Source organism: Tyto alba, unplaced genomic scaffold, assembly GCF_018691265.1.
Source record: "Tyto alba isolate M040663 unplaced genomic scaffold, T.alba_DEE_v4.0 Super-Scaffold_10, whole genome shotgun sequence".
Lineage (NCBI taxonomy): Eukaryota > Metazoa > Chordata > Aves > Strigiformes > Tytonidae > Tyto > Tyto alba.
The window spans coordinates 18,467,649-18,482,624 of NW_024881262.1; the positions used below are offsets into that span (position 1 = coordinate 18,467,649).

Genomic DNA, 14,976 nt, shown 5'->3' on the forward strand with positions numbered 1-14,976 from the left:
GCACTGATAAGCTACGTTATTTTTATAGCACTTCAGAATATACATGATAAATTGTTGTACCACATTTTCTTGGGATGGAATTTATATTTAAAAAAAAAAGAGATAATAATCTGTGTGAAGTTAGCCAAGTTGCTTAGCCCTCAGATTTTGTTTTCACCTGGTTGAATGAGGATAATATTTACTTCTTGGAATCTATGTCTGACTTATTTCTTGAAATAGTTATATAACACTTTTAATGTTCTGAGAATAAAAATTCTATTGAGCTATAAGGTGTTTTGCAGCTAGAGAAAAATTGAGTGACTGATTATGTACTTGCTACATGAGGCAACTGCTACATAGAAGTTTTTTTATTGTTGCTGTTTTGGTTTTTTGTTTGTGTTTTTTTATTTTTCCTGATATAAGGTGAAGAATGTGAAATTGATGTAAATGACTGCGACAGCAACCCATGTCACCATGCTGGAACTTGCATAGATCAGCCTGGTGGTTACACCTGCCATTGTCCACATGGATGGGTTGGTGCAAACTGCGAAATACGTAAGTTTTGTAGTTTTCTAAAAATTTCTAAAAATGCTATGTTATAATAAAGAAATTTATATTTGTCTCTAAATACCAATATGCACAAATACACTGAATCATATGTAAATATCAAAAATCTGTTAAATGCATTTTATTTTAGGCCATAACATTTCAAAAGTGGTTATGAAAGTTAGAAAATTCCATTTCTGGGCACCCTACTTTGATATGCATTGGACTAAATTGACAGAGATGATATCTCACAACTGAGCATTAAGCCATTTGCCCTTTAATTTCACTTATGCATCAGAGCTTACTCTCATATTTACCTTGTGTTAAGTGTATTTCCATAGCACTATAACCATGATCCTAACAAATTTGTATGGACTTCTGAGCACCTGCAGTTCTAATGATGTTTCAGCAAAACAATTCTGAACTTGCTTACCTAAGGAAACAAGTCTTGTGTAACTGTGTTGTGACTCGCGTGTCCATGCATTTGCCAACTTTATCAGGAATAACTTTTCCAACTGTAGGCCAATTTCCACCATATTTGTTAGAAAGGTAAAGGTCTCCAAACCAAAGTATTTCCTAAGCATTTAGTAAGGCTTAGGGAGGTTCCATTGGTGGTGGGTATAGTGAAGTAGCAGCTTCAGTGTGATCTTGCTTCTTAGTATAGAGAAAAGCTTCAGTGTAAGTGCATCCTTGTGGACCAGAAGAGAGACCATGAGAGGAAGAAAGTACGAAGCCCAACTTTGGAAGAGTTAAAATGGAAATTAGGCTTTATTAATTTTGTTGCTCACGGAGCTGCTTCATATTTCCCTGATGTCTTGTTCTTGGACTACAGATGTCGTCTTTACTAGGGAGCTTAGCTGTGTATTTAACTGCCTGAATGCTCAGGTACTGTGGTCATAGATCCCTTTAAGTCAGTATACGGATACACAAGTTTGTGTAAGAGATTTTACACCGCTTAGCACAGCTAATGTTGCAGGGATAGGGAGTAAAAAATGTTTTCTATATCTTATTTACACAAGGAGCATATGAAGCTTCTCTTCTGTACTCTCATTTACTTAAACTTTACTTAAACATATCAATGGCTTTTTAAGTTGATTTCGATTCTTAATGTTAGTCCTTACTTTAACCCAGAAGGCAACAATATTTACACCTAGACTGACACAAAAATTTTATCTTGACAGGTTTATGACCTCTCCTTGTAATAGTTGGTTGTGAATTCAGTTTCAGTTCTTTCTGTTGAAAGCAAAACTGCAGAAGTGCATTGCTAGCTAGTCCAGAGATGGTGACAGCACTGCCTTTGTGTTATCTCTGGGAATGGCAAACACACTTCCCTGTGTGGTGCAGAACCATCGTGATGTTGGGAGCACAATGAAGATGTGTGCTATCTGGATGCCATACTGCTCATGCTAAAAGATGCTCTGATGATCTTTTACCGACAAGGCTGTTGTTAGTGATACTTGAAACATGCATGGCCAAGTTGATCAGCAAGGCAGTGTAATTCCGTCTGCAATAGCCAATAAGTAGTGGGCTCGCAGATAGATGACTTTAGTCCTTGGAGAAGGTAATAAGCATCCTGGAAATATACTTCCTGGAGTACCTCAATGTAGTAACAATTACATTTCTGCTATGTTATGGAATTAATAGATCCCAAAGGGAAACAGGCAGGTTTGGATGCTTTCTGAGTCCAGCAGATGTGCCATATGAAATCAGTGATGCTTGTTCTGGAGTCCTCCTTTGGCTGTCATGCTCTAGTCACTAAGAGTTTGGCTGCACCACAGATACATATCGAGGTGCATATAAACACATGGGAAAATGAGAGAAGCACAACAGAGGGTGGAAGGAGCCTTTTCTACTGTCCAGCTACTCAATTATTTCTGCTTCCCCCTGTGAGGGATGCATGCCCCTAAGCACTGCATATGACAGGTAGGTTCATCTTACATCTCTGGTTGGTCAATATTAACTCCTTTCTGACCTTGTTTGTAAGTGTATGAGAGAGAAAATGGATAAAACTCTGCTTAAATTTTGTTCTCCTGAGTGAGGGGATTGTCTCTAGTGCGTATTTCTCTACCCATAGCATCTGTTTATAGTTGAACTGCAGTGGCCTTTCCTGCTGCTCAAGAACTTGGATTTTCTGCTTGTCTTGCACACTTGCAAACTGTGCAAGTTAAAATTATGGGAAGAAGAAACAGCGCTATATTGTTGCTGTTTTAAACCTTTTACTGACTGTTCTTTTATCTTGTGACTACTATGACAGGAGGCAGGGAATTATCTGAGTGTTAACTGGCATTGATAACACTGCAAGGCTGATTCTCAACCAGAAATATTAGAACATTTTGTTCCATCTCAATATTTGGAGAATAAATCTTATAGTATTATTCATGGTAATCATTCTTAATTGAAGAGGTTGAAATTACTGTGTTTTTTACCCGGCAACTCAGGATAGCTATTGAAGTGTATATATGTAGTAATAATAATAATATACGAGATATACAAAAGTGCAATCTGGAAAATTCTGGTTTAGTTTCATCTTAAAAGAATCAAAACAGGAAAAAAATCTTTGCATAGTCACATAAAGATATATTTTGAGGAACAATTAAGTTTAAAATTTGAGGGTTACCAATAGTTTCTTCAATAAGCTTAACATCAGCAAATGTCTGATGTTCCCTTGCTATTAAAGTCACTTTGACACAGCATCAAAGTAAACTGATATGTTGTTATGGGACACCATTATACTCCTCAGTAGTCAGATATAAGTGTGGACATGCAGCCTCTCTAACCAATGCAGTGGCTTATACACAAAGCTGTGGATGTTTTCCTAAAGCACTTGGATTTTAACAGGTATATAAAGGATTATGCAAATAGAGAGGGATTGAGTTTTGAAGAAATCACTTTGTAGACAGGATTTAAAAGCATTTTGGTCTGCAGTTTTTTTTTTTCTACAGATCTGTGTATCCATGGGAAGATCTTTACACTCGCTGTCTTTCTCTGAGCTATGAGTTGCCAGCTGATGTGAACCCAATTGTAATCATACAATGAAAGGCTATATCTGGCTCTTTTATAAACAGGTTCAGTGCTTTCAATCTCACTGGAGTTGTCAGTGGTGCAGTGGATTTCTGTTCATCTCTGAAGATTGAATCTATTAGTAAATCTGCTTCTGTTCATCCTTCCATATCTCCTTGTCATATTTATCATATTGTTTTAGCAATTTGTACATAATGGTTAATAATGTATTGGAAAATAAATTTAAACACTGCATACTGACTTCCTATGTATTGGACCATCCCTCTGAATGCTAGAAAAAGACATGATGAAGACAAGCTTCAGGCTTCTCAAGAAGGGGACAAGCTGGTGTTCAGGGGTCATTTGACTAAATAGATCACATTTTATCTTTGATCATTTTCTGTTACTAGCCATGAAGGAAGCTGTTGGTACTTAGTCTTTTTTGTAGAACAACTATTTACTATTGATAGTTCCCCATTTTTTTCACCAGCTGTTTTATCTGCTTGAAGGGACTACTCTAACAGTACTTCAGGGTTATCTTCTGGTCAAACTCTACGCTTTAATTTTCAAGTGCTGTATATACAACAAACTAGACAAGTTGTGTATTGCCTGGATAAATTGAAATGCCTGCCTGAAATATCATAAGATGAGATTTATTATATCATCCTATGGTTCTCACCAGTGTTAGCAATTCCAATTAAATAGGATTAAATCAGTTTTAATTTATAAAGAGGATATTTTTCCTTTCAAAATGAAATGTATTTGTCGAAAAAGTAAATGGAGCATTCACTGTAAAAATGCTTACAAAATGTCTCTCATGAATTCTCTAATGTCTGCTGGTTATTTGTTAATATCATTATCTTTGTCACTTTTGTAATTATTAATGTAGTTACCTAGGTAAGTGAAACCATGTAGTTACTTGAAAATTAACATTATGAAGTATTTCTATTACAGACTGTGTGGTGTGCAATTATTAATTAATTTTATGAACATTACCATGACAATTGAGAATACTGTGATTTTGAGCTATTATATGTTCATTCTAATCTTTGGAGTATAAGCTGTTAACTTCATATTTTTATCTGGTGAGGAAGAAATTTCTCTCATCCTTATCATCCAGAGATGGAATGCACAAAATCTAAATCAGAACTGTCTTGCCATATATCTGCACAATTAAATCTGAATTTGACCTGGTCTGACAACCTGACAGAAACCACTGTGTGTGACAAATGTGCTGCAGAACAGAAATAGAAACCCATCCCAAAGTGCACAGAGCACAGCTGTATTCTCTCCTTCATATCCCGACTGGGCAAATTGCAGTAAGCAGCACTTTAGAAACATTAAGTCACTGAATGATTCAGGCTGATTAAAACTTTAGTGATATCTGAAGAAGATAACACAAACAAGAAGCAGTCAGTCCTATAAACTCAGCTCACATTTGTTCACAATATTCTAAGCAAGCCCAAGCCCAGAGCTGCTCTGGGACAACCTTTAATGTTGTAAACAAAGACTAACCATTTCTTCAGACTCTGCCCAGGTGAATCCCACATATTACAGCTTCAGGCTTTCTCCCTACTTTCCTCTAAAATGGATTTTTTTTTTTCTGTACTTCTACATTCCCCTGTGTTTCTACCATAGATGGAAACTATATCCACAGATGCCACTAAACTTGTGATTTCAGGTCAGGTGCTCAAATCAGTTTTCTGCCCTCATGAATATCCTCGAGAGATGGCTTCTAAGAATATGGCTTTCCAAAACATAAGCCCTGTTCCCAGACTGTTTGTGATTAAGTAAGGAGAATTTCTAAACCAGTGAAAAACAGAAGTCCATTTGAAAAAGGAACAGTGACCTGCTAGAAATAGCTTTTGCACTGTGTTAGATTTCTGTAGTCAGAATCATTCAAGTCTGTTCCTGGTTTGAAGTATTTTATGAGACCATAGGCTTAAAAGACTGTCAAAAAATGAACCCTAGAGGGAAGTACAGGTTAATCAGAAATACCCTGACTCATGCTAGAGAAAAACAGATCTGAGAACATAGGCAATTTATAGATAACCTGTTTGGCATTGATAGACAATAGTTTGGGTATCAAGAATATTTATAAAGAGGGTCTGGAATATATAAATACAAGAAGCCTCTTCCAGATTGCCTTTACTTCTGCTTCGAGATCTCTCAGGGAAATTATGCTTGAGAGAAGACTCATGGGCTCAGTACTGTAGCCCCTTATGAGATGCCCTTTTTTTCCTTGAAATGTTGGTTTTGAAGTGTCTGCAGTCTGATGGAGATAGGCATAACAAAAGCCTGTGTTTCAAATTAAAAACCAAGTGTGTTTAATACATATTAAATCACACATTTTAGTAGAAGGGTTCACTAAGTGTTAGAACAAACTGCACAGAGAATTGGTGGGTTACTAGAAGGTTTTACAGAAAACCTGCTTGCCTTTAGAGTGCCTATAGGATATTATAACATAATGCCAGAATAACTAGATGACTTGCTATGACTTGGGTTATACAGGAGATCAAACTAGATGTGTTTCTATATGACCTTAAAAATCTACAAAAAAGATGGGTGAAGGATCAAGATAGTGCTTTTCAAATTTATTGCATGTTAGGCATGGTGACATATCCATAACAGAATCTGGGAAGGTTCAAATTACATATCCCCCTAGCTTCAAAAGACTCCACAGAAATACTGAAAGTGAATGTCATTAAAAAATTCTATTCAGCAGGAAGTATATAAATTACTAATTACTAATTTCTTACCGGCAGATCTCCAGTGGAAGTCCGGGCATATGGCAGAGAGTCTAACAAATATGCCTCGTCACTCCCTCTACATCATAATTGGGGCTCTCTGTGTAGCGTTTGTCCTGATGCTGATCATTCTGATTGTGGGAATATGTCGCATCAGCCGCATCGAATATCAAGGCTCTTCCAGGCCAGCCTATGAAGAATTTTACAACTGTAGAAGCATTGACAGTGAATTCAGTAGTGCAATTGCTTCTATTCGACATGCCAGGTTTGTTCTGGGGATGGTAATTTAAAAGAAATGTTACAATACGTAATCTCAGTCCATGCATAGTGCATTTAACTGCTGTTGGCAGATAATGGGCTGCTTTGCTGTGAAAAGACAGGATCACCAACATTGCTTGTTGTTCTTTTTTGATCTCTATTTTGTTCTTATCTGAAGTGTGACAATCCAGAACAAGTTCTTTAAAACAGAGGAAGTTGTCTTGAATTTATTTGGGGTAACTGGTGAAGAGGGGCAGATGGAGAGTTTGTAGCCTTTAAGTTTGGAATATAAATACTCTTTTTTTACTCTGATACACATGAGTAATTTGATTAGATAGCAAAGGCATGTTGATTTTTGTGACTAATTTACCAGATAATGTAGTGAGACTCTCTTCAAATCACTCCTTTCTGTGCTCCTGTTTGCCTCAAAATTAGGATCTTACTTGCTTTCCTGGAGATAGTAATTTTTTGACTTTTAATTTTAATGGAGCACTTGCAAGCCAGGGCATTGGGTGTCAGAATAATACAAAAGTAGGACTGGAAGGTTTTCAAGAGCTCAGGTGTAAGCCATTGCACTGATATCACATTAATTATACTTAGCTTCCTGCTAACAGTTGTGTTTAAAAACCTCTGAAGGAGTTGAATGGAATTAGAAACAGCTTTCCTGAAATCCAACCTAGATTTTCTTTGCTATGAATTAGGCTTCTTCTTCCTTACTGCTCTTCAGGTTGTCATGAAGAATAATTTATCACTGTTCCCTTTATAGTAATCATGTACATCAGGTGTTGTGTCATCTGTTCCCCCTACCCCTTTTTTATAATAAAAACAAACTAAGCAAAACAACCTTTTTCTTCCCTAGACTAAACTAACCCATTCTTCCAGTGTCTCCTCCTGGATCATGTCAACTTCTTTACTGTCTCCCTGGGACACAGTCCAGATTGTCTTTCTCTTCTTTTGAAGGGAGGTCCCTAAGGCTGGAAATAGTTCTCCAGCTGAAGCTTTACTTATGCCAAATGAACTGAGTAATCACTTTCCGCATCTTATTTATGACATTCCTGTTCATACATCTGAAAATGAAATCTGCTCGCTTTTTTTTTTTTTTAATTTGCATTTCACTAGCAACTGCTGATTTAATTTTGAGACGTTAAACCTTTTCCTCACCTCAAGATCCTCTGTGCCATTTTGCTTTCTAACCAGTATTTGACATCTCTTTTAATAGGATAGAACTCACTTTTGTTGTTTCTTTTTCCCATTTCTTTGATTGTTAAGATCACTTCAAATCCCAACAAGAGTGTTCATGTGTGTTAACATTAAAATGCTTTTTAAAAAATGGAGGCACTTTCCTGTGCATTGACATGGAGAAATGCATGTATATTGGTGACTGCTGGTAATTCATTTTCTGAATGCTCCAGTTCTGTTTCAGTGCAAATTAAACAGGTTAATTGGTACCACTGCTGAAGTCATCAAAGTTATCTGGAATGGATGAGGAGTTCCCACAGGCTCAGTTAATCACATTGCAGCTTTGGGCAGTAGCTCTTTAAACTGTTCCAACTAGATTTACAATAAAACATTTGTTCGTTGTCAAGATATATTAGTCAGTAAATATTTAAAAAAGAAAGATGTTTATAGTCGATTTAACATAGCAGTAAAATGAGTGTTCTTCCAAGCCTTCCCTTGAAGTCTCCTTTGCCACTTAGCCTTACATCTTTTCCAGTAGGAGCTCAGCATCTCCACAGCATACACACACCCTGAGAACTCTTTTTTCCTTTAGCAGTGTATTGGGAGAGGAGGGAGTTGCTTTATGGCCCATAAAAAGCTTTATAGTTTTTTATTATTTGGCCTTCTGAATGTCTGCTGTTATGAACTATGCATCTCCAAGGGTGGAGAGCAAGGTGCAAAATGATACTGTTAATCTTTCAAATTAAACACTTCCCTCCTACTACTGCAACAGTGATGAATGTGTCAATCCTGCTCAGTTACTATTTGCTGAAGTGGTATTTTGCACTTCCTCAAGGACTGGAATTGGTCTCCTGAGGAACAGTGTGAAACACCTGCGTTTTCCTTCTTACTTCTTAAAGCAAATTTGGCAGCTTTCTAAAGGTATGAAGGAAACATGTACCAGCAAGGGAAGACCTTTTATATCTGAATTTACCCTACCTTTTACAGTTTGACCAACAGGTAATAGAAATGGTAAAAGATTTCCTGTATGAAACCTTTCAAATCTTGGAAGCTGGGCTAGTTCAAGTCGTTATCACTATTGTCTGGATTACTCTGAATGAATCCCTGTTTATTACTGAAGGTAGAAGTTTAGAAAAACTTCATCAGGGTTAAATAGCTTCTGAATAAATTTGTAGACTGGGATATATTCATGATGATTCTTCAGATCTGTATTATGCAGTTAAAAATTACATTATTGGAACCTGTCAATAAAGGGTTTCCGCATCTTGGGAAAGGTGTTTCTACTTAATGCAAATTAAAATAATTGTTTTCTTTCCAAATAGTTTTTTGTGACTCAGAGAATGGGTGCTTTGTAAAAATCCAAGATAGAGCTGCCAAGTCAGGCAATTCACAGAAGTTTAGTGTGAAGATTGTGTTTATTTTCATTTCAGGAATATATAAAACACTGCTTTTGGTAATTTCAATACATGAAAAGGAGCACAACTTTTATAGTTATTTTTGTATAAACTCTTAAATCTGCATATTAACAGTACAAAGGTCTGAATTTTCAGAATTGCTGTATCTAAGAGACCTATTTTCAAATAATAGATTCTCAGCATTTACTGAAAATCATTCCCTTTCCAAGTTAGATACCCAAACTTCTTAGTAATTTTGGAAAATGGAGTCCTAAGGAAAAGTGAGTATATTATTTTCTTTAACTGTAGTATTTCTCTTAAAGTCAGTAGGTGTCCAGGGAGCATGGATGCCTGTTGCATATTTAGTAAATTATAATAAAATTACTTGTTCATGTTTCTCAGCAGGCCTTTTTCTTGATTGTTTTTTATAATTTGATCTTTACTAATCAAGGTACTTGCTGTAAGAGAAAACAAATGTGCTCAAGGGTCATTACTAATAAATGTCTACTTCTAGTGAATGTTTTTAGGATTAGCAGATCAGAACTAGATAGTTTTCTAACAAGGTGAAGCACAGCTCTCTTTAGTATTCATTATGCAGACAGTAAATAAATATTCCTTTTGTGTTAAATCTTATATATTTTAAGGCCAAAAGAGAACATTAATGAAATAGTTGACCACTGGCTACTGCAGTCATAAGACTTCACTGACTTAAAACCAGGCTCTGTTGTTGAAACCGGATCATTCACTGTAAAAGAGCATTTACACTGAGTTCACAAAGTATCTGGTTACAGAGACTATACTACTGTAAACTTTTTGTGTGTCTAGATATCATTAGCAATAGACCATGTACTACATACAGCGTAGTTTCTTTAATTTTTACTTTTATGTGCTGACTCTTTTTCTGTCTGTGTGTGGGTTGAAGAGTCTGGTTCATCAGACTCTGATTAAGTCATCTTGTCACAGCAGAGTAAGCTTCACTCCACTGCACATTCTCCATGTTCCTGTGCTCAAGTCTACTGTGTTAGATCACAGTGTCCTGTGAAAACTTCCTGAATTTGATGAGCTTCAGCACATGCTCATTTCTTACTGTTTCCTGACATAGGTTTCAGTGATGAGTCTTGGTCAGCTATCTCTTTGTGAAAGTATAATCACATACACAAGAACTTTGTTCTCCACAGCAAGTGCCAATTGCTTATTTACATCCTCTGCTAGAGTCTCAACTTTGTGGGAACTCTAGAGTTATAGTTCAATTACACTAAGGAACACAAAATACCACTTGTGCACATGGCCTTTTCTCTGAATAACGTAGAGGAAAGTAATCTTATTCTTCTCCTGTGGAGACAAAAATAATTCCTTCTTCCCGTGGGTATCTTTTTTTTTTTTTTTTTTTTTTTTTTTAAATTCTGGTCTCTTTCTTTTCCTTCTCTTGTTTAAACTTTATTTGTGGACACCTTATACCAGTTACTGGTTTTGGACAGAGTAGCAATATGGAATTAGTTTCTTCTGCTTCTGGGGAAACTCTGAACTCCAGCCTATCCCACTGAAGTTGGACGATACCATTTCCTTGGGGTTCAGCTGTCCAGTGTTCTCAAAAGTCTACCTCAATGGAATCATTGAGGTTAAGGACTCTCTATGGTTAGCCATCTTTTGAAATGTCCTTCTAAGGTAGTAGAGGGGCAAACCCATTCCATATACGAAGTAGAATTTGCAGTCTCTGTCACACATACACATGGAGCTGCCTGTGCCAAGAATATATTGAGTATATACTGTCCCCAAAATTCTCACAGAACCGCTTTGTCTCTCTTTGTCAAGTTACACGGGTCACTCTTGTTCAATGTTTCATTGCAAAATATATTTTCTAATTCTCGTGTCACTCACTTGACTTTGTGATGATCCCTATGCACTGGTAAGTATATCTGATACACACATTGGAACACTATCATTACTCATGAATGGACATGTCAATGCTAAATGTAGAGGCCATATAACTTCCCTAGTCCTACCTATACACTCTGTTTACCAATCTAAGCACATAATTGTTCATCAGACGCAATATGGCATTAAAGCTAATGTTAAACTGATTATCCATGATGTCCCTCCAGTCTTTTCCAGACTTTGCTTCCTAGGATTGAGATTTCCTGACATGGTGTATATTCTGTTAGACTAATGATTTTATATTTTGTTGCACTGGAAGAAATCTTTATTCATTTGTTTGTATGTGCTTTCATTGTAAGCAGACTATTAATTGATCCAATAGACTATAGCAGGGACCTGCATGTTTTCACTCATTATTACCCTTTGAATCATTGTCTCTTGTAGTTTGTATTTGTAATTGTTTTATGTTTTCTTTTATGCCATCAATTAAACAATTAAATAACATCCTTGTGCAATCCTACCAGATACATGCTCATTGAACTAGGACTTCCCATTTAACAAATCTGGTTTGAAACCTCTGAGGTTTGTGTTAACTCTGTTTACAGTTATGAGCAGGGATTGGCTTCTGAACTGCCTGATCAAAGCAATGTGGTCTACCAGCTAGATGGCTCGGCCAGGCCACAAACAACTAGCACATGTGCTGTGGTCTTTTCTCAGTGTTTTCTAATTAGGGGCACATGTCAGCCCTGACCTACACAAGAGAACAGATTCTGTACTGCTTCAGCGTGTGCAACAAGTCATGTGTTCTCTATCTGTCAGAAAGGGCAAAATTTGACTCAAATTACTGGAGAATGTTCATCATCATTTGTATCTATGCAAAGCTCTATTTCCTTTAAACCCTTGAGAATGATGGAGAAAAAAGTTGATTCAGAATTCATTGCTGCCTCTGATTTTGTAACATGACATAACTTGATTCCTTCATTCACTTCATGGAATTTTATCTCATTTACAGAAAATCAGGTTTATCCATCATGATGTTGATGAGCGAACGTGGCCTGTCTGTATTTAGTAAAGTATAGAAGACAGTAGACATTTGTGAATGTATATGTATCTAGTGTGGCCTTACTGACAGCTGAAGTACTTTGAAAAATGAAATTCCCACCACATAGATCATAATTCTTCCAGCCATTTTAGTTTTGTCAACAATTCTAGATCACTGAAAACAGCCAAGAATTAAATTGGAACAGTCAGGAAGTGGCATAAAAATCTTGGAAGTAAATCAAGTTAATTTTGGTTTGGTCAAAATATTAGCCCCAAAATCTGAATTTTCTGAATCTCACCTTCCAGTGTGCACAACTTAATTTAATATAGACTTAATATGGCATATAAGACGAAGATAAAAAGAATACTTAGTGTAGATCACTACATAAATAAGTTTTTCTGTTTCTGTGTTAATATTTTATCTGCATCAGGTCCATAAGGGAAGCAGCCTTGATCCTTTTTTGCCTCATTTTCCTGTGATCCTTTTTGCTATTTAAAGCTCTTGTAATTGTAGTCAGAACACTTTGCTAATTTTTACACTTTCAAGTTGCATTTTTAGCACTATTTTTGTATCTTAATATATGGTCCAAAGGGTGATAGACTGACTGTGCAGTGCAAAGGCACATACAGGAGTTCTGGATATGCCAGGACTGGGCCACAATGATGCAGCCGCAGCAGTTCCCTGCACAGACAGATACAGCCTGGTTCTTGGCAGCGTTGGTTGCCCAGGAGGAGCACGCTGCTGATGTGATTCTGTTGCTTGTGAACCTTTGCTAGATTAGTATGTTTATGTGGTATATTGCACCATCCCAACTGCCGTTAATTTTGCCAGTGTTGCGAATAGTGTGCAGCATGTTGATAATTTAAACATGCTTCTCAAGTGGACGTCAGGTGAGAAAAGACGTCAAGTTCATTTTTTAAATGCTTTGTCTATAGCTTATAACTCAATTCAGTGCACAACTATTGCATTTCCAAATGCAAATGTTACACAGTTGTCTGCTATTTACTTTTTGTAAATATATATGACCTGACTTTAATATTGGCTGTTAGAGCAAGCTTTAAAATAAAATTCTGGCCTCGCTGAAACTGTATCAGTTTCACTCTTGCCTTCCACAATCTTCCCATATTCTGATACATACCACTGACTTCTACATCAGAATTCCTGTAGCCTTTAATATGGAATCTGTTTCTTGTTTGCAAGAAGATTTCTTTTTTTAATTTGATATGTATATTTCAAAACTCACAGTTCAGATATTTAAACTTCTGTACTTCTGGAATGTTGCAAAACAATTTAGAATTTATCTAGTCTCTTTGGGCTTGTTTCTGACTGCATACCATAACTCAGTGGGCTGTTGCCATTAACTCATTCATACTTCTGTTTGTCACTGAAAGCTTTCTTTTGTTTCCAGGTTTGGCAAGAAATCCCGACCTGCAATGTATGATGCAACCCCCATTGCTTATGAAGATTACAGCCCAGATGACAAACCTTTGGTTACACTGATTAAGACAAAAGATTTGTAATCTAGTGTATCTTTTTTGGATTATTTTTCAAAAGGATGGGCTACTAACCTAATTTAAATATTTTTAAGAAGAAAGCATAAGTAATTTAAACCATTAGATGCTTCAGAATTTTCTGTAGAATATTTAAGAACCAATTTTCTGCAGCTTTTAGTTTGGAAAAATATTTTAAAACAGAATTTGTGAATTTAATGAATTACATTTTAATGTACCTTGAGCTCTATAAACAGTAAGCTTATGATAGTGTGTGCTTTTTTCTTGGTAGACACTATTACTAAACCCAGATGAGTTTCTTGTGGTTGTTACAGAACAGAAAACAATAATTAATGAGGAGTTCTTTATGACATGTCAGTGCCAGCTTTCTCAGTAGAGGTAGGAAAAATGTGAAGCATAATATGATATATAATATATCCATTAATTAAAAAAGTCTAAAATGTTTGTGTTGTGAAAAAGAAACTAGTAAAAATTATTATTCCTAATCTGAATGAATTAGCTTTTGCCTTATTCCATGCATGGATAGATAACCTATTTCTCCATTATTTCCTGAAAGTTGCTGAAACATACTCTTGAGTTGATGTTTGACATTTTTGTAATGGTATTCAGGCTAGGCCTTGTATAATAATTAAAGTGCCTCTTGAGGCAAAGTAAGGGCATGATCCTTTAAACATTGAAATCAATGAGAGAACTTCCATTGACTTCAGTGGGCATGGGATTGGATCCTACAATTGGACTGAATCTATATTTTTCTTTAAAGGTTAAAGTTTTTTATATTGTGAGTAAACTAAGCATATGGTTTGAGTTATTTGTTTCCTAAAGTTTGTTGATGTACAGTATCGTTTCATGAAATATTGTGTATTTCTCATAGTGCTTCTTATTTAGGGTCAGTATGGGGTTTTTGTGGCTGTATTTGATTGCTTATGGGCTTCTTAAAATTCTTGCTTATTTCAGAAAATATTGAATAAATGTTATCAAGTGAAGATTGCAGTTGCAGCTGTTTCTTTGTTTTTCTTCATTTGAAAGTGCAGTGTTGTCTATAAATTTGAAAGGACATGAGCATATAATGTGCTATAAATAATGCTGAAAGAAGATAATCCAGCTGTTAATTTGAAAAGGAAAAAAATGTGCTTTATTATCAAGGTAATCTCTCAAAAGTGAGACAAATACAGCACCAGGGTAAAGATGGAGTCCTGCAGTTGGGGCCATATGCACCACAACCTGTTCCTGAGTGGATCTGACTGCAAATCTGGGCTCTAAATTATAGCAAGAATAAGAGCGTGGCACAGAACAACCTGTTTGTGTGAGTAGGCTCAATCTGACTTTGTGTTTCAAAGAGGCCTTCTAGTGGGGAAGCCAAAACTGCATGGTTTGGAGGCAAATTGCTGTAGCTACTCATAGATTCTGCTGCATGGTGCTGTGCTACGTCCAGTCGGTACTGTTAT

General features: G+C 36.2%; 1 protein-coding gene across 1 annotated transcript in view; it reads left to right on the plus strand.

Moving 5' to 3' along the window:
• Positions 1-14,521, plus strand: part of DNER (delta/notch like EGF repeat containing) — a 129,549-nt gene extending 115,028 nt beyond the window's left edge. The window contains exons 11-13 of the mRNA XM_033005372.2: positions 403-534; positions 6,291-6,537; positions 13,429-14,521. Of these exons, the coding sequence (XP_032861263.2) occupies positions 403-534; positions 6,291-6,537; positions 13,429-13,540 (491 nt within the window). The 3' untranslated portion in view covers positions 13,541-14,521. The remainder of the gene's footprint in view (positions 1-402; positions 535-6,290; positions 6,538-13,428) is intronic.
• The last annotated feature ends 455 nt before the right edge of the window (positions 14,522-14,976 follow it).